This window comes from Leguminivora glycinivorella, chromosome Z (genome assembly GCF_023078275.1).
Source record: "Leguminivora glycinivorella isolate SPB_JAAS2020 chromosome Z, LegGlyc_1.1, whole genome shotgun sequence".
NCBI lineage: Eukaryota > Metazoa > Arthropoda > Insecta > Lepidoptera > Tortricidae > Leguminivora > Leguminivora glycinivorella.
In genome coordinates this window covers 44726093-44751071 of record NC_062998.1, presented here as the reverse complement: position 1 = coordinate 44751071, position 24979 = coordinate 44726093, and the positions used below count along the sequence as shown (strand labels likewise).

At 36.6% G+C, this 24979-nt stretch overlaps 1 protein-coding gene across 2 annotated transcripts in view; it reads left to right on the top strand.

Annotated features, from left to right (window-relative positions):
• Positions 1-4564: 4564 nt before the first annotated feature.
• LOC125240810 (homeobox protein araucan) overlaps positions 4565-24979 on the top strand; it is a 157875-nt gene continuing 137460 nt past the window's right edge. Inside the window, exon 1 of one of the 2 annotated variants that reach the window (XM_048148929.1) lies at positions 4565-5004. In XM_048148929.1, coding sequence (XP_048004886.1) covers positions 4912-5004 — 93 coding nt within the window. In that variant the 5' untranslated portion in view covers positions 4565-4911. The remainder of the gene's footprint in view (positions 5005-24979) is intronic. The other variant, XM_048148931.1, reaches the window with a different exon arrangement.

The window sequence follows — 24979 nt, the reverse complement described above, 5'->3', positions numbered from 1 at the left end:
GAGATATTTTTCTGAAAAACGACGTAAGTAAAAGCAATGGACGTAAAAGAATGCCACAAATGCATATGCTTCGTTTTTTTACGTCGTTTCCGCGAGCGCAATGCGGCGCGCATGCCGTCGTAAAATCAGTTGTGTCAGTGTTACCGGTACATTTACATGTACCGCACGATAGATCTAAATTGGCATGAATAGGGTGCAAAAATAATATCCCGAATGGAGAATAGTTTTAAATGTTATTAAGTCAGTCTTGCGTAAAACTATCGCATCTGCACATACATCTGTTGAAGTTCTGTTTTTTGGAGTATATTAGGCAGTCGGATGATTACATACCTACGATATTCTTTATTGATGTTTGGCATATTAATAACTATCTTATAATATTTTAAGTATATTTTACTGATACTATGAATTTAACGTAATTCTGACGTTTTTTAAAATATTTACATATAACGACGGATCATCACACGCGTCACATGACCTTTGGTAAAACAATGCCGTATGTGCACATCCGACGTACTATTTTCAAAAATAATGCATTAAATAAGACAGAGTTAAGCGCATAGAATTACTCGCATATACAAAAATACGCAAAATTGAACACTAAAAAGTTATCCTTAAAAATTCATTCGCGAAATCTTTAAACCTCTCTCCTGAAAAGTGAACATTTTGCAGATGTGTTGTTATTTGACCAAGGGTACGATATATTTTTCCCCTCACTAGCTCGGAAACACGTGTTTTGTCCTTTAATACCAGCGGGTAAAAACGCATTTTATCCACTAGTGGGTAAAGTAATTTGACCTTGAATAAAGTCAAATTAACTGCTTTAAAATTGATAAAAGTAGGTGAATCTAGTAATAAAGATGATTTACCACCTGTGGAACTACTGGAAGCAGTGATAAACGCATTTTTTGCGTTGTAGTTTCCTCGCTATAGTGAGGGGAAAAGTTTTGTGTTACACTCGGGTGCAAATGTATTTTACTTCTCGTGTGTTAAAAAACTCGCAAGTTCAGGATTCTATTCTCGAACCACTCGCTTCGCTCGTGGTTCAACTATAGAATCCTTTCACTTGCTCGTTTTTCAATTCCACACTCGGCGTTAAAATACAACTTTGCCCCCTTGTATAACAAATAACTATTAAGTACGTAATTTGTAAAAGGATCATATTACAAAAGATATTCATAAAAAAAGTCAAAACCGCGAACGCGATTTTAACTGAAAATTTCGCGCGGCCGCTGAAAATCTTGTTTCTTTTTCGCCCCCTAGTACGTGATGACAGCCGTTCTAGCCTAGTCGGTAGTGACTAAGGGTCCCCCCACATCTAGCGTCTCGCGAGCGTCGCGTCGGGCCAACTGTATGGAAAAAGACGCCGCGTCGACGCGACGTCGACGCAGCGTCAGACTTTGCCCATACAGTTGGCCCGACGCGACGCTCGCGAGACGCTAGATGTGGGGGGACCCTAAATGAAAGTACCTATGAAGCAGGAGGCTAAGGGCACAAATCCCGTTAAGGGCATTTATTTGTGCGATACCTATTCTTTACCCACTGACTTATGGACGTTTTCTATGTAGACTTATTTTTACAAATTGTGTTGGGTACGAAAAACTATTATGCAAGAAGAACACGTGCAGGCAAAACTTATACCGTAGCTCTTTGGCGCCATCATTGATTTTTGCCCTTGAAATCCTTTCTACATCCGATATCGGATCGGATAATGTTTAAACACTAATTTGCTTATGGTTTTACTTACCTAACATGACTGAGTATGAAGTCGTGGGGCATAGATACTGAAAGTTAGCTGCAGTAGGTACAATCGTATTTATATTATCCATAGAAAGTATAACTTTTCCGTTGAATGTGCATGCGGGGATAGTTTTACCAACGGTAAAGCGGGGCAAATCTCGACTGGGGGGCAATTATAACTAATCCATTTTTTCCATTATTACACTATGATGTTGAGTTTTACATGTATCCACTAAACATGCCTACCATATATTACCGGTGGACACTCTATTTAATAATGCAAACATTGTAAAACTTGCAAAAAATGGACCAGTTACATTTGCCCATTAGTCGAGATTTGCCCCGCTGTACCTTACTACTTTTGCGCAATGTTAATAATTTAAAAGTACAATAATTGTATTTTCCCCTCACTAGCTCGGAAACACGTGTTTTGTCCTTTAATACCAGCGGGTAAAAACGCATTTTATCCACTAGTGGGTAAAGTAATTTAACCTTGAATAAAGTCAAATTAACTGCTTTAAAATGGATAAAAGTAGGTGAATCCAGTAATAAAGATGATTTACCACCTGTGGAACTACTGGAAGCAGTGATATACGCATTTTTTGCGTTGTAGTTTCCTCGCTATAGTGAGGGGAAACGTTTTGTGTTACACACGGGTGCAAATGTATTTTACTTCTCGTGTGTTAAAAAACTCGCAAGTTCAGGATTCTATTCTCGAAGCACTCGCTTCGCTCGTGGTTCAACTATACAATCCTTTCACTTGCTCGTTTTTCAATTCCACACTCGGCGTTAAAATACAACTTTGCCCCCTTGTATAACAAATAACTATTATTATGTCGCTTTTCGGTGAAGGGAAACATCGTGAGGAAACCGGACTAATTCCAATAAGGTCTAGTTTACCCTTCGGGTTGGAAGGTCAGATGGCAGTCGCTTTCGTAAAAACTAGTGCTACGCCAAATCTTGGGATTATTTGTCAAAGCCGACCCCAGGCTCCCATAAGCCGTGACAAGTGCCGGGATAACGCAAGGAGAATGAATGATGAATTGTATTTATTTTCACACGTACAGAATCATAACACGTATGATATACGCGTTGAAATATTGGCTTCTTTCTACATCGTGTCGGTTTAAAGATTACCGCTTTCGTTTGGAAATGCCTATTTTTAACAGTTGTATCATAGATAGGTGTCGCAGAAAGCAAACCGACACTAGAACCTCAGGGTGGCTAGCCGAATGGCACAATCGCTCACGAAACGCTCACGAAACGAAGCGCTAGTAGATATCTATCTCTATCGCGCTTGCGTATTGGCGCGACAGAGCCAGCGGCGTATCGCTTTCGTTTGGCGTCGGAGAAATGCCATTCGGCTACGGGGCCAGGTGGTATGAGTTTCCTCTGCCAAAAATGTGGCAGGTCGTGCCGCTCGCGAATCGGCCTCCACAGTCACCAAACCCGTTGTCGAAGCAGCAATGTGTAAATCGTCTGCAATAGACGCAAAGGCCTGTGATGATCATAGATAACAATTATTTAGCAACCTAGTGACTGACGACCCAGCCACTGATGGGCTACAGACTAGAGGAAACTCATTACAAGTGGCGATAGGTACATTAAATTACGTAAATAGTGTGTTAAAACATTACGAGCTTCGAATTACCTATTCGCACGTCTATCGTAAATCCTTTAAGTGGGCGAAAATGGCACCATATTATGGACTTTTTGTTACCTGTGTATATCGCTGTTTAGTCCATACTGTTAATACAATGTTTAAGATATTCATTTTAAGACTATCGAAAAGTTACTTAAATTTTCTGAAGAGCTGTGGACCTCTGTATAAAATTGGATTACTTAAGAGTTGAATCCGTCCTCCGTCTTAATGTGTAGGTTACGTCAGGGCCGGAGTTCGTTTTGGGTTTGCATCGAATAGGTGAAGTTGCTGATAGTTAGCGAACTTTGTAATTATGTAGGCCGTACGTTGTATACCTATGTAGGTACGTAACATTGAAGAACTTTCAATTTAGTGAGGCTGGTAGTTGCGGACTTTCAGTCTAACAAGAATTAGACATTTAACTTTTAATTGGTCGCTTGTACGGTCTTCGGGGACTTTGGCACACTAAGTGTTTAACTATGTTTACGCTACGCTTTTAATAATGACCGGGGTTGGTAATGTTATCGGCGAGTTTTGGGATCAACGTAGACCGGTACTATAGATTAATATAAAAGCGGACTTGTCCTACATTGACATAATTTTAGTTTAGGTAGTCTAGTAAAATAAGGGATACTACATAAGTCGCCCCTATTAGCCCCATCCCCCATACTTACTCATGGTTATACACTTAATATACTTATCATCTTAAGGTTTCAAAATTTTTGAAAATTCATAAAACAACCAAAACGTGCGTCCTCACAAATTTTCATCGCTGAAACTTAAGATCCTACCTGAGACTAAGTAATTTAAAAATTGTAAGGAAGTTATAATGTCGGTAAAAGTTAAAAATAAAAAGTTTCATAACTTTTGTGGCTGCTAAGTTAGTTAGTAAACAGCAAAGACCGCTGGTCGTTGTTTGCTACGAAAATGTGCAGCATGATGTTTTCTCGTCGTCGCTAAGAGCTCGGTGATGGTTCATGTTAGCAGCTGGTAAGCGGACGTAGCGGGGCTGAGAGGTACGGCCATGTTGCGGCCGCGGACGGCGGGAAAACGCGGCCGCCCATGGGAGGCGTGCGGCACCGGCTCGAGGAAAGAGGACGGGGAGATGTGAAGGTTGGGCGGGGAAAAGAGAGGGCCGCGAGGCGGCGCGACGCAGAGGGCGTGCGGCCGCACGGGCGCCACGCACTCCTGCCTCGGTCGCGTCGACGGGCGGCCGGGATCGCGCTCCTCGCCACACTGACTCCGCACGCTGCCTGCACAGACTTTTCTCTTGCGTTTTTCGCCGCGCCGGTACCGGCGGGCACGTGATACCTGTTTTTTCTCTCTCGCTCAACTGTGACAGCCGGGTGTCGCGTGCGATCGCACTTTTCCCGCCACTTCTAGTGGAAATCGGACGGCTCACAAGTTTTTGGCGCGAAATGTGTTCGGATGGTTCCTAGTGTCAGAAGCTAGAATGACTGCACTGTTTGTTTGTGAAAAGTCGTTGGAGCTGTGTTAGTCGGTCTAGTAACTCTAAAAGAGTCGCAATAATGGATGACTGGGAGCGGCACGTGACGCCTCTCCTGCAGGACATGGGCTGTCCCAGCGAGGATGCTCAGGACGACTTCTTTAACCAACAAGACGTAAGTCATAACATAAGTATAAAATTTGCAGAACACTACGTCGCCGGTCGATGCAGCCCCTTCAACTACATGTTATGATAGCAGAACGTATGTCTGGGTATGATAAAAGTTGGCAGTTTCTCATCTGCAACTTTTGTATAACTTCACATACAGGAATTTTACCTACCTATTGCTTATAGCGAACTTTCAACATGTTATTTACGAGCTGTGAGAATATGTAATGCTTACAGGTGCTCAAAACATCATGCTCATGTAAAAGTTTACTCTACTCGCAGTAATAATGAAAACTTGGGTTGGGAAACCCCTACAAACTTGTTAACTCTCTAAGCTAAAAGCAATGACCTGAATGTCGTATCAAAATTACTAACGTGATGTTAAATGATAAGTACTCGTATGTTTGCATGGAACTATCTAGGTAAAAAAATGTACCTAAGCCCAACAATCGAAAGCCAAAGACAGGTAAACGTATATATAAGAACAACCCTACTCTCTTGAGTTTCAAACTTTCGAGTTTTCATTGATGGATAATATTGTTTAAGAAATGAAAAACAACATGATTTACATGAACATATTTACATAATTAAATAAGAAACTAAGACTAAACTTAAAGGCTAGCTAATGTCTAAAGTTTAAAGATTTTTATTGAACATAATAACATACATTTAGTAACAAAATTGTTGGTAATCAGCTGCATTTAGTATAAAGTGTATAAACTGTGTCGCAGCTATTTACGCCCACCTCGGAACATAATGATTTTTTTATTATTAAGTAGGCCGTTGGTTGTACCAAGGATACTGGCGGCATTTTCTCGCTGTCTCCCAATGCCGATACGTTATGCGAGGAAGTCGCCAGCTCTTCGGTCACCAGTTAGCAATTAACATATGTATAACCTGCTATTTTTACGAAGGTTGTTTTCATTGAAATATTAATAAATGGGAGATTCCACTGGGAGCTCAATGTCACCGCTGAATCTCTCAATTTGCTTGATATCGTCGCATTACTGGTGCGATTTTTGAGTGAGGTCCACACACATACACACACACTGAAATATAGTATACCTACTGTCTAGAACCTACCTAACCTCTCTCACTTAATACCTTGCAAACTTATGTGTACATTAAACGAGCTATTTCATTTACAAAAACAAAAACAATTATCCCAGTAGGTACTATGTACTATGTATATATATATATAAGTACTATGTTTTATTACACACTATATCCTATATATGTTGCCACATTTTCATCGGGTTTATTCTTATAACAAGGCACTGAAATGTAATAATTATCATCATTTCAACAGAAACAAATCGTAAAATATTGTTAAGCATTTTCTTCTATAGGTACCTTTTTTAACCCCCGACGCAAAAACGACGGGATGTTATAAGTTTGACGTGTCTGTCTGTCTGTCTGTCTTTTTGTCTGGCTGTTTCATGAAAATCGGTCTACTAAGTCGCGGTCGGGAGCATTTTCAAAATTTTAATTTTGTGGTTAGGTTAGGTTAGTTAGGCATTCATTTCTTGACCAAAAACTAATCTCTTCCGAATATTCCTTCTGTGACGTATGAGATTCAATATTAAAAATTAACTGAAATAGCAATAAAATGCTCTCATATTATGCACACTGTTTATGTAGCACAAGCTAAATAAATGTTAGACTCGTGAATTCAATAATAAAATGTCTAAAATATTACCTACCTATTTCCGTTAATCGGGTAAAAATAAGGGAATTCAATATAGTCGCCAACATCTCGTCTGCAATTTGAGAGATAGTGCATGACAAAAGTTAAAAACAAGCAACAAAATATTATCTACACCAGCACAACATTGCTGGAGCATTGGCGAAAACTTTTTAAGTAATTTAAATTTTTTGAATCAAAGAATATAATTCCATACAAATATGGCATTAAATATACAGCAAAATGTATTTGACTGAGCTAATTATATTTTATATTTTAAATACATACATTTTTCTAAGGTGAAAAAAAAATAACAGTAAGTATAATTAATATGAAAAAGGTAACATATATCCATGAGTAGGTATGCTTTACGTTGGTACCGAGCGCTTAAAAGTTGAAGCGGAAACACTACTTTTCCCGTCCAAACTTATCCACTCTGAATACTTACAAAGTAGGTTAATCTTTAAGCTTTTCTCTCGTAGTTCCGAGGTAACAATGGCTCCGTCCTGACTTAAGTTGACAACTCATGACCTGACGACCATTAGAAGCATTAGGTATGACCTCCGTTGCAAAAAGTGATGATGTCACCGATGACTATTTTGCCACTCGATTCGTACAAGTTAGAATATTATATATAAGCTGTCAGACTTTAGTTTTACGTATTATGAATGCTTAGAACACATGCAATCTTTTTTTTAGATTCAGTTTCGTCAACTATTAAAAACTATATATTCACGTAACATTACCTATGTTTAGTTTATTTCCCTTTTCCGATGGTATAAAGTTAAAACCAAATGTTTCTTACATTTATTTGGTTTTAACGTAAATGTAACGCGCGTGTAAGCTAATAACACTGACACGACTATAATACGTGCGAGAATCGTAGATATAGTTAATTTGAAACCGCCCTAAAGCGCTGGCCGCCCTAAATCTGTAAGTTGAGGACAGCTCGCCTACTGTCACTATCACTAGTTAGTGTCATTTTAAGTAAGTAAGTAAATATTATTTTCCCCTCACTAGCTCGGAAAAACGTGTTTTGTCCTTTAATACCAGCGGGTAAAAACGCATTTTATCCACTAGTGGGTAAAGTAATTTAACCTTGAATAAAGTCAAATTAACTGCTTTAAAATTGATAAAAGTAGGTGAATCTAGTAATAAAGATGATTTACCACCTGTGGAACTACTGGAAGCAGTGATAAACGCATTTTTTGCGTTGTAGTTTCCTCGCTATAGTGAGGGGAAAAGTTTTGTGTTACACTCGGTGCAAATGTATTTGACTTCTCGTGTGTTAAAAAACTCGCAAGTTCAGGATTCTATTCTCGAACCACTCGCTTCGCTCGTGGTTCAACTATAGAATCCTTTAACTTGCTCGTTTTTCAATTCCACACTCGGCGTTAAAATACAACTTTGCCCCCTTGTATAACAAATAACTATTATTGCACCACAAAGATAACAGATTTACAAAAAGCAAAATTACATTAAACATATAGGTAGCAACAGGCGATCTTATAAGCTAAGCGAGCTGTAAGCGATCTCGACCAGAGAACCTTAGGGTAGCAGGAAATAAAGAATAGAAATTTTGAAAATAGTAGTGTAAGAAATAATCAAAGGATTAGGAAAATTACACATATTTACACTAAGCAGGAGTGTCTGTTACAGTACATTCACATTTTGTCGTGCTTTACAAATTGTATGTAACGTTTTCCTGGATTTGTGGTTTTCTAGCCAGATTTTATTTTATCCCATGCAAGCTTTTAATCCTGCATAGTAATGACTTAAGAAAAATGTCAAAATCTTCCTTTTTTTTCAAGCTCCCATTATTATTTTTTTCTAAAATCTGTGAACGGTAATCTTGATTAATTTGAAATTGAGTGTATACTTATCGTGTAAGACTATTTTCCCCTAGCAGCAGTGGATATGGTATTTGCTCTATTTATTTAATCATATGTCATAAATAGATTCACAGGTATACAGTATATGTATATCATAAAAAGTATGTCAAAAATTGATGTCCAAGGTTCATTTCAAACACATTTGTGGCTCTGGATTGATTCGCCTACATGTGACTGTAGCGCCGAATCGCAAACTGTTCAACACATGTATACTGCCCTGCTAAGCCGAGTGGCGTTATCTCAAAACTAAGTGATTTTGAAAATGGAACTGTCAGTTATAGATACTTTAGTATAAGTTAGCTATGGATTTTCGTTTGAGGTAGCGTTTTTCGGCTTAGGAGGGCAGTATAGTTCAGGAGTGCCCTCTCAGAGCCTACTTGCTCGAACTTACCCGCTGTCAAACTACAAACTGCAGATACATATATGGTTATTGTTGTATGGGTGTCGTTGTCCTAGCTCAGTTGGTCATTCCATACTTACGCTATGACGGCCCGGCCACGACATTGGTCTAAGCGCGACAGCGGTGAGCGGCAGCCATACGTGCGAATGAAAAGTCCCATCGCTGTGTCTCGCTCCAATGTATGTCTGCCGCTCACCGCTGTCGCGCTTAGACCAATGTCGTGGCTGAGCCATGAAATGACCAATTTAGCCAAAACTCTAAATGAATCAACAACAGACATTCATGTAGCGCGTAGCACATAAGGCACTGGTCCCACCAAAAGTGAGTGAGCGATGAGCTATTGGCGATAGAATCGAACAAAATATAGGTAATCTAGTTTGTCCAAAAGAGTGCAATTTGGTGCTGATGCATGCCAGAACAAACTCTCGAAATATACGTAGGGTCATTGTGCCAGTTTCCGCCCACACAGTCTAGATTTCGTCCTCGCACCACAGAGTAAGATTTTTATTCAGTTTTGACCACATTCGTTTTATATTCTTATTATAATAATTACATCACATGAAATCTTTTGGATATAATGTAAAATACCCTGTAATGGACGGTGAATCCATTACGGACAAAAAAACACAAATCCTATAAAAATAAGCATCTAAAATTAGTTTCTAAAAACTGACGGCATTGTACCATAAACAAGAGTCATAGAACTGCTTAATTTTGAAGTTTCATTTAATTCTGTTAGTTTGTTACTCCAAAGATATAAAATGTTATTTTGCGAGTGTCCATAACTGGAACCGGAAAACTACATACCTCACCTACTATGATGGACAACGAACAATTTACGAAACCAAACAAGAAACAATCCTATGTTAAAATAAAGCAAACTTATTTTATTTGGGGTACCTATATAAAATTGACTCATTGAATATCAGGTAAAATTTTAAACTTATTTCACTGTCCATTATGGGGGATCCATTACAAGACAACTGACGTACATGACTGAAGAAAAAACACCTCGTTTTAATTTGTTAACTATGAGGAAACCAATAGCAGTATCTATTATGCAATACGCTTGTAATGTAAAAGAAGGACAGGACATTCAAGTTTTAACACGCTTAGTGGTAGAATTTTTACCATGTATCAGTGAAATATCAAAAACAGGCAAAATTTTATCTTAAACTGCCCATGATTGGGCGCGTCGCCTTATATATTATTTGCTGTTGCAGTGTGAATATTGAATAGCAAATAGGTACCTAAATCGTTTTTTTTTTATGGATTTATTGTGGATGAAGGAAGGGTAGGCCTTTGCCCAGCAATGGGACACAATTTAGGCTATTAAAAAAAGATCAGGAAAATGGCTCCAAAAGGGTTAAAGTGCAATCATCCCGTTGATAGGTACATGTGCTAGCAATTGATATGTTCGGTCGGTGCTTTTTCCTTCCTCGTTTGTCAAGTAACTAAAACAACGAACTCACTGTGCATGAATGGTCAATAGTAAGCAAACAATTAACACATTACTCGTAACTCATATAGGTATAAACATAAATTAACATTTCTGTCATTCCATTTGACCGCAAAGCAAAAACTCTGGTTGACAGCCCCTTATTGTGGTTAAGTGGGGTGTGGCCGCTCTATAAGTGGTCATTATTTCAATTTCATTTATGTTGTTCGTCTTTCTTATTTGTATTATAGGGCGGGGTAGAGCTTCCTTCATCCAATACCAACTACATGCATACATATTTCGTAGTAGACAACATTAAAATACGCTCTAACTACCAGGACGATCCAGTATCCAGCTCAGCCATGTTTGTAGTCAAACATCTTAGAAAAATTCAAGTTCTCAGCTTCCTCGAGTTAGTAGGCGATATAATGCATCCACAATTTCGCCGGTTACTGATATTTTTTTTGGCAAAAGTGAAATATTTTCTGATTGTTGCTAAGCATGTTAAGCAAAAAAATACGGAAGAACATCTTTATCAATTTTAATTTGGTAGGTCCTGCTAATGTTGTGGCATTTAAAATTAAGCTTATATTAGCACCTACTTTACTACGTAATTAAGCCATGCCACTGAACGGAAAACCAGAAGATTAGATTAGACTTGAAGATATATAACGTCTTAAGTCACTGACACACCACGTGCAATGTCGCCGTGCAGTTGGGTTGCAGTGCAGTACCTACGTCTGTATCTGTTCTAATAACGGCAATTGTCAGGTAGTTCATATATACTTATGGACAAACAACAAATTAATAACAGTTTTTTTTTTCTCTTGTACAGTCTAGCATTTATTTTATAAGTATATTAAGAAATCGCATGACATTTCTCGACTAATAATATTGTAATGTAGATAAATTTTGCATCTTTACGATCAAAGCACATGAATGACAGATGTAATCCGAGCTTTGAAGTGACTGCTAATAAACTAACAACAGCTTTATAATGTGCGACTAAAGATCAATCGAGCGAAGACACGTCTTATCATCATCAAATTAGAAAAAGCATCAATAAAATACTTGTAACGACTTGCAATCTACTTTTACCATCAAAAATTCGAAAACGAGCATTTACCTCCTCGGTATAATGGAGAATCAAAGTGGCACTTTTTTTCTTTTTTGTAGCTATATTTTTTTTAAGTTACATGATATACATACAGGGTGGCCCAAAATTACGTTGACAAAGAATAGTAAAATGTTGAAATAAACCAAAATATCGAAGTTACCGAAAATATTTTTTGAGCCTATATTTATTGTATATTTCTACATTCACCATGAATATTTCAACAGCATTCATGTCCATTTCGCAAGATTTGCTATGTAGACCAATTGTAAAACGGCGATTTTTTCAAATTCATACGTTCGATACGTTTCAGCCTACCTACGTAAATTCACCTCACTTAAAACTATAAATTATAGTTTGTAATCAATCTTAAAACCCTAGCCCGTTTATTGATTACAAAAATTAGGATATTTAAAAAGCTAACCGTGCAATAAGTTAGACGAAAGTCATACTAGAGGTGCAGAGGCATATCGTTATTTTTTTTTTCTTACATTTGCGTTTGTACTTCAAAGCCAAAGGAGGGCATTTTGAAGGCGATTCGATTTATTTTTTATTTATTTATTTATTTATTTATTTGGTGGTTTAATTTGTTGGACAATCATTCGTATAAGGACAGAAAAATAATTATACAAACGTTTGTCAACGTATTTTTGGGCCACCCTGTATATGTTAGACGGGCGGCACAGAACACCCCACTAGAAGCCAAATGCAAGCGATATTGTTCGAGACGCAAATCACCAATCCTTGCGGGGTGAGGCGGGCGCGCACGGTGCTGCCTTTGGTCGTTTCAAATAATGGCGCGCCTTTATGATTAGCAGTAGGGATGGGAATGGGACATGTCTATTATAGACAATGGTACCGGTACCAGTACTGTGGTGAATTTGTTTTGCAACAAATTACAATATTATAATTAAATTATAATAAGGCCTAGTTACCCTTCGGGTTAGAAGGTCAGATGGCAGTCGCTTTCATAAAACTAGTGCCTACGCCAAATCTTGGTAGTAGTTTCCAAAGCGGACCCCACCCCCAGGCTCCCATGAGCCGTGGCGAATGCCGATGCCGGGATAACGCAAGGAGGATGATAATTGTGATAGCATCTCAATAAAAATCATTCTAGTAACTAATAACTAAACTGTGCATTTTTACTTACGTTTACTAAGTTAAATAACCAACTAAATATTCTAAACTAATCAATGAACTAAATACCACTACAGACTCTCCAGATTCTAGATAATTATTCACTATTACAAATCTGCTTTCTTTTATATTTCATAAAATGGTAGCACATGGTACGAACGGCAGTACGAAGTTCCCGCAACAGACATAAACTAACATGGCCCCATGCCTAGTCGTTTACGTGAAAGGGATAGCATATCACATTGTTAACTCGGTAAAGAGGGATGGACGCGCCTCGGCGCCGCTCAGCACAACCATATTGACCAGTATAAATGAACTCCGCGGACAATAAACAATATTCAACAAAATAATTAATTTGACTTAACTGTGGAATGTTGTTCCATCTTTTTTACATGTAGAAGTGTTAGAAGACTTGCCACACCACTTTATGCTGTAAGAGACCATTGTTTGCAACCAAAATTGATTATTTAAGATTTTTTCCCGAGCGGACACGGACACTGTTAGCGGGTCGTATACTTGGGCGCTACTGACGGGCGGTAATGATTACCTCATAGGGATTATATTATAGAATCATGTATACAATGTACTTTTTTTACTGAGTCCCTCAAGCGTTTTTTATAATTTCCTCATGTTTCTGTTTTTCTCTACACATACTACTCTACTTACTCTCTACTCTACGTATAATTCAATTATAAAATGCGTACAAAGAAAAACAGAAACATGAGGAAATTATAAACAACGCTTGAGGGACTCTCAAGTAAAAAAAGTAAAATGTATTCTTCATAACATGCTTTAATATGCAGATGTTCTTATTTGTTCTCCGATCAAAATCGACTCTTCTAATGTTAGAGTCACAATACGCTAAGTTTCCAGGGATTTTGATAGAGTAGACTTTGCACGTGTTAGTATGCGTCATGATTTGATAGTACCTAAGTAGGTAAATTGCGCAGTATATCAAAAAAATGTCATCTTATCTTGTTTTGACTTTAGTCTCTAGTTATAATGCTGAATAGAAAATAATAATATGCCTATGTACCTCCTCTGCATCATTATGAAAAATAGGTATTTAAACACGACACACGTACCGCGGATACGAAGTAACTTTTTAATTAAGGGCAACATTGCCAACTTTAAACAACCAAGGGTTGCAATAAAAATAAATCTTACGACTTACGAGCATCATCGGTCGCAGCTTCATGGAAACGTACGTTAGCCGCGTGCCATGTGGCAGTGTGCCCATTACTGACAGAGGGTACCATCTTCCCGACTATTTAGTTAGACTACCATAAAATACCTTCTTATAGGAGCAGCCTAACAATCACTGTTTTGTTTTATTTTTTTCACCATGTACCTACTTATTCAAGTTTACATTTTAGGGGAAATAGGATTAGTTTCACAAGAGGGCTACGGGTTGAATAGGCCGCCGATTTCGTCACTCGAAATATCTACTGTGGAAAAGCGGCGAAATGCTTTTCTAAATAAAATAACAAGCTACAGAACATCGCTAAACACTAGTTAGTATCTACACAATACCTTAGAACCTAATCGTTATTTTAATATTAATACTTATATTACTTATAGAAGCTTTAACTCTCTTTTTTTGGGTTTTTTGCATTTAGGCACCGAACAAGTGGAGAATTATAGTTAAAAATCGAGTTCAAGTGTTTAACGTTTTATACTTTTGTATCTGGAGCAAACTGCCGTGTCTCTCAAAATATAAATTCTAAGTAAGTAAGTGTTTGTACATTTTGTACAAAGGAAAGCTCTCATGAATAATTTGCACCCAGTTCTGTCTAGACATGAGATGAGCCCAACATGATTGTGTACTCGTAGGTATTGAGTATGTGACCGACTGAACGTGCGTGAGTGTGTGTAATGATGCCTCTTAAACGAAACTGTTCCACTACTTTTGCTTGCACACAACATCAGAAGATCGTGTGTGAGACTGACTGAAATAGCATTACACGTTCGTACATTTCCGTATCAATACGAAGGCAATTCTTTTCGCACTCCATGTGTATCCAGTTATTAGACAAGATATCTAACGGTAGTATTACCTGTTAATTATAGTAATAATACAAAAAGTTACTCATAAACAACTTCCACTACTAGGTACACCGACTTATATACCTAATGAAAAGTCATTTTCCATATTCCACAAACTTCCGTGTTCTATTCGAGTAGATAAAACAAATGATAATGCCTGGATTGCTCCACATAATTATTAGACGTAGCTTGTCATTTGGGCTTCGAAAATAACAGGTTACGCCTTTGACAGTTACGTATAGCGTTCTAATTTGAAAAAAAGTCGTTAATGTTCTTCGTGTTTGGATGTTGTAAGGTTTCGTTTACTTACATAGCTGAAAGCGTGAATGCTACTGTGAAACCATTAATTTATAGGTTGTTTCCTGCTTTTTTAATAAATTTTGACGGCAATCGCCATTACTTATTCAGTAATCTAACTGTGAAACATGGTAACTGTCTAAGGAGGTACATGTTACACTTTCATATGAAAAAACATGAAATATTTGAAATAATTAGGTACTTAATTCAACGAATAAATTCTTATCAGAGCAAAAACAAATAAAACTTCATAACATAACAACATTAACAACACAAATTAATATGATAGCCGTAAAAATAATAATTTCATTAGCCTTTTGGCTTATGGCTTAGATCGATTAATACATATATATTATATTATTATACACGGTGTAACATGAGGAAACTGAAAGATTTTAACTAGGTACGCATTTCTGAGGGCAAAATAAAGATAAAAAAATTGTGTCATTTTTTGTTCGTTTTTTGGATGTATTTTCACATAAAAAGTTAATGTTATTCGTAAAACTGGCACCTAAAATAAAAAATATGTTTTTAATACAGTTGCTGTTTAGCGTGCGAGAAGTTGGTTTTTACGCACTAGTGCGTAAAAAGTATGAGTTTCATTTTACGACTACTTACCGAGTTGTTTTTTTAATATTAGTCGGTTTACTAAGACGGAATAAAACTATAAACATACTATTAAGGCTGTAAAACTATAAACATACTAATTCATATTTAAAACATTGATATTTCCTATGTAATTATTTACTTTTAGTCATATTAAACATAATTTATAAAATGGTTTATATTTTGAAAAAATAGGTCACAATGAGTCGTGTAAACAGAATGGAACGAAACGCGTCTTCTGTCAAATTAGAGTCGTCTCTTAATGCAAGCACGTTCAAAAACCTTAATATGTTACGCGATTTGTCATAATTATTTAATGTTATTTGCATCAAGGCATAAATGGGTCGATTGAATTAAAATATAAGTATACATTAAACAATCGTCCCAAATCATAAATGTTTGTTTTTATGGCACCCAATGAAATAAATTGTGTTGTATGAATAGCAAAATCGAAAATATGCACGCAAGTTTAAAAGATTCAAAAATACGCCTTTGATTTCTCAAATAATGCGTCAATGTCAATACGAAAATTGAGAGTTCAGATTGTTTTATTTCGTTGTAGTAGTGATTTTTCGCAATTTTGCAATGAGTTACTACTTATTTTTTGACATCTATCAATGAGGATAGTTAGATTATGTCCGATAACAGCATCATCGCCATCAAAATAGCGTTTTGTTCTGAGAAATAATAAGTAATTGTTATTTTTTTTAATGCTTATTACTCTGAAAGTAGGCGAAATCCAGAAAAGTTTAAGTATATGATATTTTACTCTTCCAATAATAATGCGGAATACGCTGTTAAAATTTTTCGGTTTCCTCATGTTACACCGTGTATATGTACAAGTACCTACCTACACTAAACATAAATTTGATCATAAGTAGGGGAAGGTTGCGATCATTGGACCAGCGTCTTGATTGGACCACTTAAATATTTCAAAATCTAATCGTGCTAGACGGAATCCAGTAATAATCCCCTATAGTGAGTTAGGTCCTGCAATTAAGAAAACCAAATATCTAACTGACAATTTTAGCCATGATACCCTTATTGAATATTACACAACTCACCTCGTCATTAACACTTAACATGACTGTTTTTAAACGCAAGCACTTTACCTAAGTGCTGCATACCCTTAGACTAATGTATCCGTGAGAAAGTCCAGTGGAAGTGTTCACTTGTTCACGTGTTACCGGACATGGTGACACGTGTTGGTCATTGGTCCAACGGGTACCCGCATTGTCTTAAAGAACCGGTACTTTTAATGTAATTTTATACTACAACGCAGCTGTGCTACACTCGGTTGGGCCGCAAAGGCCGAATTAATTTTATGCACATCATAACGAAAATTAAAACATTGATAAACAACAGTTTTATCCGATGGCGATGAAGGGTTCCTTTTTTAATGAAGCTAACTGCAGTCTTAAATGAATATTTAAGGTAGAGTCGCACGAGACTAATGCCGTAAAAGTAATTCACATGATCGTTTTTATCCTAGTTTTATAGGCACTTCTATAAATTAAAAACAGCTTAATTTGTTTATTTTTATTATGCAGAAACGTCTGCGAGCGATATTACATATTTTTAAAGCTGTTGGCTCCGGCAAAGCCAGAGGTCGCAGGTTCGAGTCCTGCCGCAGGTGTGAATTTTTCCAAGTTTACTTTACTTTAAAAATATAAAAACAGCTTTTTAAAACAGTATATTATTTTCTAGCTAAGTTTATAGTATATGATTATCAGTAATACTGATTGCGATCATGTGCAGTAAAATACAGAAATAACTGAACATCTGGATAGGAATTTAGCTGCAGAAAGTCAACAGGTATTTAGGGTTCTCTTCTTAAAAGTTAGAAGAGTATGTCCGCGTGCAGTCCGTGGGCGACGTTAACTGCTTATCCCTTCAGATGAATCCAGTTATTGATTATCACATGAATGCAGTAAAATCATTTTATTTCACCACATATCCATATATTAAAATTACCGAACTCATCTAAAATAGGCAGGAATTCTTCAAAATCTTTCAGTCAAAGTTATTTTACAGGGTCATTTATTTGTACAACTTCAATACTTTTTTAAATAGCTAAGGTAATTAGCGGATACTCACGGATATTCACGAATAAGTTTGACCAATATTTTTACTCAGCGTCTAGTACCCGCTTAGACTTAGATTTTTTAATAAGATTATCCCATACCTATTCCACATTTTGCCTTATAAAAGTAGGTACCTATATCAAAATATTCAGTTACTGCATTGCGTGGCCTTAAGCTATTTTGATATGCTACGATGGCTCGGATAGGAATGACTACACGAATACATTTTTGAAAAAGTTCTCACGTCGGAAATATTGTACAGTTACTAAATCTAATACGGGCGAATCTGGTTAGTATAGGAAATAATATATGTAATTGGATAACTTTTTGCTAAACGGCCACGTATAATTTCTGATTGATGTCCTCATAGTACATAGGAAAATGTGACCAATATTACAATTATCCTATAGACATCATTTATATATCCTATATTAATGAAAGTTCGTCATGTGATACTAGATTGAAGCAGTATATTCTGAGTAACAAACCAAGCCCAAATATAAGATGATAAACCCAATTAGAGCTATTTTACTGACGCACAAACATGTGTCAAAAGTTTGGCACGCGATTTCTCGAAGAAATGTTTTTTTGAGATTTGGCCGTTTAGTAGGCACGGGATGACATGGTCTTAATATTACATAAATTGAATGGCAGTTGCGCATACTCTTTTTAAAATAAAGCTACTTTAATTTATAAGGTAATTAAGCATTTTTAGATAAACATCAAGAGAAAATGTTAATTATTATACTCTCCTGTGTGCGTAGCCGAGTGCCCAAACGCTTCACGATTTGCTCACGTTTCGTTCACGATTCGCTCACGATTTGCTCACGTTTCGTTCACGATTCGCTCACGATTCCTGAGCGTTTGTGCATTCGGCTACGCAGAGGCACACAAATCTAGATTTTTTGACGTTTTAACAAACGTTAAGGCGTCACGGAAAATGACATTCATTGTAGGAAGAAAGTGAACAGAGCTCCAAAATTACATACATTTTCTGAGATATTTACAATATCGAGTACCAATCGTATTCTCAAAAGACAAAAACTCATGGTAGAAGCTATGAACTGCTGAATTCTTTTAGCCTGTCGTAATTGCTATAATCGATCGATGCAGTGGAATTGCTACGTACTTAATTCGTGAGACAAAAATCACAAAAATGTAGTCAGATCAAGCTAAGTTGTCAACGGGTTTGACACCACAGACTGCGTGAGGGTATTTTTGAAAATAATATGTTTGCTCAACGAGTGCAAATGCTACCCTATCAAAAACTTTACTTTATCACCTTAGGTTGGTTGTTTCTACTTGCATGCTAGCTACATTGGAACAAGTAAAAAAAAAAGATTTTTTTAAATATGATTTATTTAACATTATTTTTGCGCAGGAGACTTTTTTGTTTCAATTTGTACCTACACTTCCGCTGATCAGATTGTTGTGTTTGCGATCAGCAAGTTTTCATAGAAAAATGTTTCGCCACCAGTTTTCAAAATCTGAGGTTTTAGGAATGAATATGTACATAATATATACAGTCAATCTAGTAAGTGCCAGCTTTAATTAAACGAGTTTTATTTATAACCTCATTAAAATACAAAATGAATTTAATCACTTAATAATAAGCACTCTTTCCCGAGACTCCGATGGCGTGGAACATAGTTTCACATTACACGCATGAGCTCGCAGTTACCAAACAATACTGACGGCTCTCACTTCGGTTTAATAGAGTACTCGTACAAAGCTTCTTACAGCATGCTATTTACAAGCTTTTTCACCGCAATCGCTGGTAAACAGTTTTTCCGAGTAAGTACTACAGCCATTAATGCTAGCTTAACTATATTTGTATTAGACGACCGGTCTGGCTCAGTCGGTAGTGACCCTGCCTGCTATGCCGCGGTCCTGGGTTCGAATCCCGTATATATCTATTTAAGTATGTATATCGTCGCTTAGCACCCATAGTATGCTTTGCTTAGTTTGGGGCTAAGTTAATCTGTGTAACGTGACCCCAATATTTATTTATTATTATTTATTTATCTCCCTGTTTTTTCCGCCAGCAAAGTATTTTAAAAATCAGTCTGTATAATTCAGCTTTCTAGTAATTTCATGAATACATTATTCGTAACTGATTTTCGAGATACGGTTGAGTTGACTGTAGGATCAGAATGTACCTATTGTTACGATGGCCGATTATGGATCCAAATAGTGGAGGGTATGAGTGATTGTCAACAACTCGGACGTGATAGATTGGATCTGAACAGTCTGTTTATGCGCGTAATATGTCCTACGAGCTTATACCTACGAGAAAACCATAATTATGTAGGGAAAAACGCCTAAAAACAAAGAACCCGCCTTTAGGCTCTGGCAGTCAGTGTGTTCAAAGAAACTACTAGATAAAGAAAACAAGAGGAAGAATATAGGTATATTTAACTGCCTTTCTTTGACAATGTCAACAAAGTTCATACGCTAACAATTTACAAACAAGTTATTTTTATTATTTTATTTAATTTATACTGCCGATTGCACTATTGCAACTAGTTTCATGCTAGAATATTCATTAGCCGCATTAAATTCACAAGCTCGTTAAAAACTAACTATGTAACTATTACATGAACAATATCCGTACCTCGGTAACTTCATGTTTACATTTTTAGGTCTAGGTACCTAAAAATGTAAACATAGTTTTATCATTAAGAGGCAACAGGAGGGGTCAATTTTCCATAGAAACACTCTCGACTGTTCCTCGCTTTTAAGGTAAAGCAATTATTGTTTCGACACAGATTATTTATATTTTTATCTGTGTCAGACTGTTTTGCTTTTTTGATATTTTTATGTTTAAAGTCGCCAAGGCCCATCGAAAATGTTCAAAAACGGCATAAGACATTGATTATGCCACAGATAAAGGTGTCGTGTTCAAAATTGATAACAATTAGCCAAAAAACAAACAGTCCGACACAGATTATTTCATTGTTATTTAAGTTTTTGAGGAGGAAACAGGCGAGAGTGTCACCTCGATTATAAAGGATTTTTGCAACATCTTTTATCTAAGTTGACCTTGACGAACATTGTATATTTCTATAAATATCGTCAGGAAAAAGAAGCGCTGGTAGCCTAGCGGTAAGTGCGTGCGACTTTCGTTCCGGAGGTCGCGGGTTCGAACCCCGGCTCGCACCAATGAGTTTTTCGGAACTTATGTGCGAAATGACATTTGATATTTGCCAATCGCTTTTCGGTGAAGGAAAACATCGTGAGGAAACCGGACTAATTCCAATAAGGTCTAGTTTACCCTTCGGGTTGGAAGGTCAGATGGCAGTCGCTTTCGTAAAACTAGTGCCTACGCCAAATCTTGGGATTAGTTGTCAAAGCGGACCCCAGGCTCCCATGAGCCGTGGCAAATGCCGGGATAACGCAAGGAGGATGATGATGATCGTCAGGAAAAACACGACTATAACAGCCTTAATCAGATAGTGGTCAAAATGAATGAAATTTGAAACAATCACATTGTATCAATTGTATGATAGAGTCCAAGTGGTGGTCGGAAATATATTTCCCTCGTGTAATTGAAAAGGCTTTACATTTTAGCTTTTTCGATCCGGTTGACTCTTAACTACTTTTTTTTTCATAAAGAAGCTTTAATGTTTAGGGAAATTACAGAATTAATCTATCACCATGTTCTATTATATTAAGGTATTAAGTATGTAACTATGTATTCCACATGTGTTGTGTTCGCTGTGCGACGAAATAGTACATTACAATAAAAGTGCGAAAAAAAGGAAGTTCGAAACGAGTGGCGATAAATTAAAAGTATTAAAAAACGACCGAAGGGAGTGTTTTAAATCGACACGAGTTCCGAATTTCCTTTTCGCACGTGTATAGTTCGACGTTTTTCAGTAAAGATGAGCCTCCGAAGTTTTGACCTGGCATATAATGAACCACTTCTCGCACTAGTGCGTAAAAAAAAACACCATCTGTACTGAAAAAATAATATTAGCATGATTCAAAACTGGTTGATAATTCGACTTCTCCAATTAGGAGTACGTCGTTACATAAGTGTCTCAATTATAACTCGAACACTAACAGCCACTATCACGAGATCGTCAAGTTCAACAAACAAGTACAAATTGTAAAAGAATTCGTACATTGCGTGTTCAGACGATGCCGCCAAAGAAATTAGCATTCGGCCGACGCGTCGCCGTTCGACCACTCATTATAGAATGCTGACAGCGAACGTTATCTCCTTATCAAGCTAACCTTTCCGTGGTAAACGTTATTATAACATTTTATATAATAACACAAATGATAATAAGGCAGCGGCAGGGTCACTTTTTCACGCGAAACGCGTCTCTATCCTTAAGTTATTAAGACACATGTTATTGTATGATAATTACAATATTAAAAGTATAAATAATTCAAGCTATCGGTCCGATGGAAGCACGCGACGTACTTCCGGAGACTTTGGTCTAATTAATGCGTGCTTCGGACCCGAAGCGCTTGACGAACGACGAAAATTATATACGTAGCTAATTATTATTATACAAGTGGTTCTGCGTAGCCGTCCAGGACAATGAGGCCGGTGTGCAGAGCAACTTAATGGGGATAATATCCCATAGACAACTTTATTAAGTTTTTAATTTAGGTAAGAAGGTAACCTATTTTGTGCAACATGGGGTGAACGTTAAATACCTATTGCAAACGAGAGTAAGTTATATCCCGAGACATTCTGGAGCAATTTAAAGACTCGAGTTTACAATATTCTTACGCCAAGCAACACTTGCAACAAAAAAAAAACGATAAAAAAAGTCTATTATGGTGCAGTCACCGGCAATAACATCGCACATATTATGCATAACTCATAACCTAATAGTTTTATTAGGTTACACTACAAGATATGCTGGGTGTTTTCCATTAGTGCGTTTTCATATTATCCGATCCGATATCGGATGTCGGATCTATATCCCATAGATTACAGGCACCATCTTGGATTTTATCTATTGACATCCGATATCGGGTCGGGTAATGTGAAAACGCACGCTATCTAAGTGCGTTTTCACATAAGCCGATCCTTACTTAACATTTTATTTAATTCAGTGCGACAACATATACTTACTAACTAACTACTGTAGGTATTGATAATTTGTATGGATATATATGTGACGTTACTGGCGTTTTCTACGATCAGTTTAGTATGAAAGTTTGATGTAGTTATTATAATGTACCACAAAGTAGACTTAGGCGTCTATCGATCAAAGATAAATTGTAAGTAGATCCTTGTTTTGAAGACTAAAAAAAATTACGTAATGAATGAGGAGGCATACTCACATTTTATCCCGCCAGGCGGCGCCTGTGCAAGTGCTTAGGCATGTCACTGTCATTCATATGTAAGAGAGAGAAAAAAATATCACAATTTCGTTCTCACGTATAAAATTATTTATCTGTGCAATGGACTAATAAGGTGGCGCCATCTGTCATAACCTTTGAGTGTGCCTCCTCATTAAAGGGCAACCACGGCACGCCACAGTTTAGTTTAGCTTTCGATTTTTAAAAATACTCTACTCTAAATCTTTAGTAGGTAGTCTTACCTTAGTGAATAACACCTAATTTGTTTTTTTTTTTTTATAAGCATCTCAACGAAAAATGCAGGTATTATGTAATCCGTAACATGTCGTTTGGTTAACACAGGATAATATTTTTCCTTTTTAGGGTTTTTTATTTTATTTTAGCTACACTAGCTAATTGGCAAAACAAGAAGTACTCAGTGTGGAATTATTTCTAATACTAAATGACTGGCGATTATTACTCTATTGGCCTTCTGCATTTATTTTCATAGTGGGTTAGGTTCAATGGTTTTGTGGACGTGTCCTACGTCAAACTAACTACCTATAATCACAAGCTAATGCTGCCATGAACAAAGGTACGTGTGTAAACGAGCCATACACCCACTATCGTACTTCCTATCACCTTGCGGTTGGTCAGGCCAGCAATACTACCCTCATAGCAAAATAATGTCTATTCCCTCACTCACATTTCTATAAATTTAAGTCCTTTTCGTAACGGGACAGAACCTTGCACACAATCACGTGATTCGCAGTAAATTAGACCTATTGTCACCGCGATGAAGTTCAAATTTGATTGATTCGTTTATATCTAGTACGGTGTTGATCTGTTTTGATAGCTGAATATAGCTTTTAGCGTCGAGGTTTGCGCAAAGTGTTTTTGCTTCAATCGATATGCCGTTTCCATGAAACAATATTGCTGTCATGATGTACCTTCGACAATAAACAGCCGCAGTAGGAAACATAATTATAATTATAAAGATCATTAAATTTTACTAGTATAGGTTGAGTATGTTTCTTAAACTACTTATAAGAACTTTAAGTTTTGCGAGCTTTTAGAAGTTTTTAGTTTATTATAGATTCAAGTTAATGTACCAAAGATCATCTCATAATATGTATTTTACTCGAAAAGAAAAATAAGTATAAGTATACTTTTGTACATGTTACGAATATTTTTTCCATGCATTTTGTAATACTTAAGAAGACGTTACCTCTATAATGCCGATTAAGTTGTTTTTAATTACGTAGAAAAACTATTTATCAAGACAACTAGTAGTGCCATTTACACCCTGTTTCATATTACTTTTTTTTGCTTTCATATGATATTTATTACTTATATGAATTCTAACGGATGCGGCTTCGTGTCAAAACCAGCGTGTTTGAATCACCTGTTTGCACCTTTATACATTCTCATAGCGTGCATTTACGCAACGATCGACCTGCCCACTGTAAAAACGTTTAGTACTCACGTACACTTTAGGCGTTTACTAGTCTTAAACTAAAAGTAATAAGGTATACTTTCGTTTCTAAATCATACTTTACTTGTAACATTTCGCTTTTGGTCACTTCACTTATAAATCGGCAGGTGTCTATCATACTTTATATTACATTTTAACACAAATTAAATATCTTTTAAACGCAAGACGTTTAGCGTAGGCTGTTCAGCTGATAAATAATTATAAAGACTATACAAGATTTATAAATATAATTGTCTCAGAAACACATTAACATCACAAGCAAGCTAAACCGCAAACATTGTGTATAATTAGTCACTTAAGACCATTTAATGTTCCTATTTAATGTTCACCAATTAATCGTTCTGTCTGTATATTAATTATGTAGGTATCAATATTTATAAGCATCGAATGAGTTTGTATAGTTGACGAAAAATTTCATATTTGAAAATGTTATCGTTGATAGTCGGTCAGAGATAATAAGACCCAATTAAAATAAGTCCATCAAA